Raw genomic sequence first — 5259 nt, 5'->3', positions numbered from 1 at the left:
CCCTCCCTCCCTCCCTCCCTCCCTCCCTCCCAGCGCCACACACGGCAGCCCTACCGCCCGCCATCCCCCCCGCTCACCCTCCCTCCCTCCCTCCCTCTCCATCCCACCGTCTCCCTTTCTATCCCCCCTTGTCTGTCTGTCTGGCTGTCCATCACTCACTCACCTTCAAACTGCAGTCAAAGAAGTTTTCGCGCTTGCCGGATGCGCGTCCGAGGGCTACCTGACGAAAGAAGGGCTGCGGTACCTTGTCGGGCTTGTGTTCTCCCAGGACGACAAGAAGCAACTGATGGAGGAAGAAAACTTCTTCTGGATCCTGGGGCTCTTTCCAGTTAGCAACGTGTACCTTCACAAGAACAATGTCCCCTTCACAAGGCTCCCCCTTCTCATCGCAAGAGCCATGGCAGCTCCTCGTGTCCTCGACGAGTGTGCTGAGCTCATCCCCGAGGTTATCATGGAGAAGCTGGAGCAGCTCCACCTTCGAGCTGACTTCGGCCCTCGGGTGGGAGCATGGAAGCTGGTGGCTGGTGCGGGAGGGAGCAAGATTCTTGTCAGCGCGGAGAAGGCGGGCGGTACTCCTGCCGTCGCTGCGCTGTCCTCATCAGCAGGAGGGCAGATCACGTTGATGGAAGGGGAGATGGTGCCGGGAGGGACGGGAATCTCGATCACAGACCAGCGGGAGGATCTGATTCAGTTTTTGAACATGCTGCAGCCGGTCGTGATGCCGGAGAAGGGCAGGAGTTGGACGAGGCGTATCAGGGTCAGCTCATATCTCGACATGGTATTCATCTCTATCATAGTCGTCAACTTCCTCATCATGACGACCGAGCACTTCGACGGGACTGTCGTCATGGACTGCGACGACGACAACATCTGCCCACAACATCTTCTCATCATGAATGCGACTCAACGCAGGCTGATCGAGGTTTCCGACGTCTTGTTCACAATTGTCTTCTCCCTCGAAGTCCTCCTGCGCATCACCGCAGCCGGCTCTTTCCTCAGATACATCATCATCCCGCAGAACCGTCTTGATAGCGCCCTCGTCCTCGTCTCTCTGCTCCAGCTCACGATCCCTGGCAACTTCGTTCACCTCTTCGTCCTCCGCATCGTCCGCCTCGTCAGGATCTTCAAAGTCGTCGCAAAGTTTCGCCGCCTGCGCATGCTCTTCTGGAAGGTCGCTCTGTCTCTCTCCCCCATCCTCCACGTCATCGCCGTCCTCTGCTTCGCCATGGTGATGGTGGCGCTTCTTGGCATGCAGCTCTTCATGTGCCCCATCCGCCCATACTCCTGCGGGGAGGAGGAGCGAGACGCTTCAGGGCTGTGTCCGGTGTTCGATCAGAGCTGCTTCTACGACTCTCACTGCCCTCTCTACATGTTCTGCTCCTTCAAGCCGTACATCAACTTCAACACCTTCTGGTCCAGCTTCTTCACGACCTTCGTCGTCCTCACAGGAGACGATTGGACGGGCATCATGTACTCGGCTATGAGAATCTACTCGAATCCTGTCGGAGCTGCGATCTTCTTCGTGCTAGTGTACAGCTTTCTTGCCTACATCCTGCTCAACTGCTTCATCGCTGTCATTATAGAGAACTTCGAGATGACCGACGAAGAAAAGATTTCCAACCAGCTTGCAGCATACAGGATCAAAGTCTTGAACGACATGCACAAAAAGCAACAATCCTCAAGGAAGAAGAGACAGGCAAGTCAGGACAAGAACCTTGAGCAGGAGTTAGGCAAAGATATCCCCAATCACGTGCTGGACGTGTTGAACGAGGATTTCAAGGACGTGTACGAGTACGAGGAGGAAGATGTAGTCATCTTCGGCTTCCTAGCTCCTCCGACTCCCAACTCCTCCTGCCCTCAGGCGCCGAGGAATCTGAGAGGATGGGCAAGAGACATATACGACAATCAGTGGTTTGAGAACATCATCATCTGCTGCATCGCCGTCGGAACTGTCTGTCTTGCTCTCGACTCTCCGATCTCTGAGTTCAGTCTATTGGATCCTACTTTCTTCGCAAAGGCGGACATTGCGCTGTTTGTGATCTACATGATCGAGTTTGTGCTCAAGGTGAGCGATGGTTGTGATGAATCGTCACCAACGGCTGCACTGAGAGATGGAGGGCAAGGAGATGAATATCTTAGTCATCGCAAGAAACATGAATTTTTGGTTTTCCCTGCAGGTTCTTCACCATGGAATCTACTGGGAGCACAAAGATGCTTATTTCCAATCTGAGTGGAACGTCTTGGACTTTGTTGTCCTTCTCTGTCAACTGGCAGATGTCACCGGTGACGCGATAAATCATCAGACTTGAAGTTCCTTGTTTGCTGTCGTTTGACTGTTGCCTGCTGTCTGTTGTTTGCTGACTAATGTCTGTTGTTGGTTGAACATCTGAATAATTCTGGTCTCCACCAGGTTTGATCCACGGCATATCAGCCATGAAGGCTGCTCGCGTGCTGGTGGGTTCATAGAGCTGAATCTTGACAGAGGTGTGAGTTTCATGTCAGCGTCCTCTGCGTCTGCTTAGCAAGATCAGCTCGTTACAGAGGTTGTTAGCAGCAGTCGGTTCGTCAGGTACTGCGAGAGGCGATAAGGCTTGACGTGACTTGGACCTTGACAGCGACTGACTTCGCGTCTGTTGGCATCCTTGCATTGTTTATCTTGACATGTTTCAGCGTTCTTGGGTAAGAGGTTGTTAAACAACCATTCATTTCTTTCTCAAGATGAATATCTTTCATCTTCTGTCTTGTTTGTATCTAACATCTGTCTCTTCTTACATCGACACATTGTTCAATCTTGACACCTCTCAACAGTGTCAACCTTTTCGCGGGAAAGCTTGACTTGTGCAATGACGATTCTCCTGGAGTGAGAACAGTTTACATGTCCGTTCCGTGCGAAAGCAACCAAACATTCGACGCCCCTCCTGGGTAAGGAAGAAGATACAACACAAACAGCGTTCTATGAAGACACTTGCATGGAGCTGATGTTTGTTTTGTCTCTGATATGAATTCAAGAACATTATGATTCTATCTTTCACCAGCTGTCGATTGTTTTATGCTACGTCAACATGTCATGACTTTAACTACTCAAGCTTGTCGGTGTCAACCATCTACTGCGACGGGAAGGCAAGGAGAAGGTTTGCACCTCCGATCAACACGAGATGGGAATGCTCGGGCAGCTTTCTAAGGTGTCAAGTTTGACATCTTGCTGCCTTCAACTGACAAGTTGGCGGAAGCTACGACAACAGCCAAGGGTACTATGTGTATAAGGGAGATCAGACAGAGATTTTCAAAGTGAGGACGATACAACTTGACGCTCGTTCCTCTTATCTAGTGCCCTTGCGATGCAGCCAAGGGTCTGGCGATCGCCTGCCTGGTCTTTTGACAACTTTTTGACGGTTGGAGTTCTCTTGTGTTGTGTCCTGAGATGTCAGATGGTAAGAAGAGACGCAGGCTGCTCAAACTCTCTTTGAGATTTTATGTCTGGTAAGTCTCACGATCACGATGAAGAACTTCTTTCATGTCACATCCTCTCTTCCGAGTTTCATCGTCGTGCATGTTATGGTACAACTCATGCGGATCTGGTGCAGGAAAATTGGACAGAAATTGCTCAAAGTGTAGTTGAGTGTCAGGGAGTCGGTTTGCAGGTCTCTTCCTTTGCTTTCTATCGTCTTATCTACTTCTACTTCTACTTCTCCTCTTTCTCTCCTTTCCCCTCCTCTTCCTCCCTTCTCTTCCCATTGAAATCCCCTTCTCCAACACTGTTGTCGATTCGTCATTCCTTGACTCATCTCTTGTGACAGCCGACGTATCAATTCACAAGATGGAACTGGGTTTACATCGCTGCATTCATCGTTGCTGAAGCGTTTATGGTCCTGCCGCTTGTTGTAGGTGAGAAATCATCATCATCATCATCATCATCATCATCATCATCATCATCATCATCATCATCATCATCATCATCATCATCATCATCATCATCGCGTCGTCGTCGGACCATTGCCACTTTCTAATACAAATGACATCAGGTGTTGTTGTGGACAACATCAAGAGGAAGAGTGGAGCGGTTAGCAAGGCAACATTTGTTCGTTTACACCCACCAACCTCACTGCAGGTCATCTCAACGGATCTGCAGAACAACTGGACACTGTTCGAAAAGAAGATTGCAACTCTGAAACCAATAAGACATCATATCAACTTGAAATCTCAAGTGATGATCACGTCCCGCGCATCTGATCTACTCAATGACAACTTGACAGGTCCAAGCGTTCGCCTGGAATCTTTCCCGTTCTCCTTACTTCAGCCAACTCATCCTGTAAGCTTGTCACAGTCAGTGAAGAGACTTGTTATCAAACCGAAACCGGTTTCATTACCATCACTTGCACGACATTATTTCTATGTTCTCATCACTTGCACGACATTATTTCTATGTTCCCTTCCTTCATTTTCTGATTGCTGTTCGCAGGGCTACCATCGTCTTCAACATGATCACCATGGCAGCTGATCACTACAATCCCACTGAAGGCTGGAGCCAGGTTCCTTCCGCTCCCTCCTTCCCCTCTGCCCCAACCCATTCCCATATCCTCTTCCGTCTTTCCCTCTTCCTCCTCTTCCTCCTCCTCCTCCTCCTCCTCCTCCTACTACTACTACTGCAACTCTTACGCCAGTTCTTTACCTTTCTGCCTCACTCGCTACTTGGCCAGCACGTCAACATTGTCTGGAGACTTCTCCAGTGCCTTCTCATAATATTCCTTGGCTTTCACAACGTTGCTGTTGTATCGATGCTCGATGAAGCCGCACATTGCAAGAGCGTCGACATTCATGCTATCAATCTTCAGAGCTGTCTGGCAAAGGAGGAGCGAAGTCTTTAGCTCGACTCTGAACAGCCGAAAGATATCTGCAAGGATACAAAACGAAATCGCATCTCCCTCAAAGAAAACGAAGTTTCCTTCTAAAATTGTTGTGAGAACCGACAGGACATTCTGAATCCTGTCGTACCTGACAACTCGCTGAAATCGCTGGTTGCTGCATTTTGCGATTTCAGCTCGGCCTCATTCTTGCCGAGAAATGTTTGCAAGGATGAAACTACTCAAAGTCATGTAAGAAGTGAGCTCAAGTCATCGTGGCTCACCGTAGTCTTGACCGTCGAAATTGTGGAAACACACTTTAAAGCCGCTGCCATCTGAACGCCGCGTTCACACAGAGCCCTGATCGCTCATCATTACCTTCATTCTTTACAAGTTTTCCCACAATCCTCGTCTCGAA

The 5259-nt window shown here is 49.7% G+C and overlaps 1 protein-coding gene across 1 annotated transcript in view; it reads left to right on the top strand.

Moving 5' to 3' along the window:
• GUITHDRAFT_132907 (hypothetical protein) overlaps nt 1–4865 on the top strand; it is a gene marked incomplete at both ends in the record, with an annotated part of 7590 nt that extends 2725 nt beyond the window's left edge. The window contains 16 exons of the mRNA XM_005840798.1: nt 177–2065; nt 2178–2283; nt 2411–2454; nt 2503–2569; nt 2616–2679; nt 2809–2922; nt 3087–3182; nt 3231–3288; nt 3448–3480; nt 3585–3641; nt 3798–3885; nt 4023–4060; nt 4109–4204; nt 4254–4309; nt 4460–4529; nt 4662–4865. Coding sequence (XP_005840855.1) covers nt 177–2065; nt 2178–2283; nt 2411–2454; nt 2503–2569; nt 2616–2679; nt 2809–2922; nt 3087–3182; nt 3231–3288; nt 3448–3480; nt 3585–3641; nt 3798–3885; nt 4023–4060; nt 4109–4204; nt 4254–4309; nt 4460–4529; nt 4662–4865 — 3080 coding nt within the window. The remainder of the gene's footprint in view (nt 1–176; nt 2066–2177; nt 2284–2410; nt 2455–2502; nt 2570–2615; nt 2680–2808; nt 2923–3086; nt 3183–3230; nt 3289–3447; nt 3481–3584; nt 3642–3797; nt 3886–4022; nt 4061–4108; nt 4205–4253; nt 4310–4459; nt 4530–4661) is intronic.
• Nucleotides 4866–5259: the final 394 nt, after the last annotated feature.

This window comes from Guillardia theta, assembly GCF_000315625.1.
Source record: "Guillardia theta CCMP2712 unplaced genomic scaffold GUITHscaffold_5, whole genome shotgun sequence".
NCBI lineage: Eukaryota > Cryptophyceae > Pyrenomonadales > Geminigeraceae > Guillardia > Guillardia theta.
Note: the sequence above shows the minus strand (reverse complement) of the source record. Positions and strands in the feature narration are given on the sequence as shown.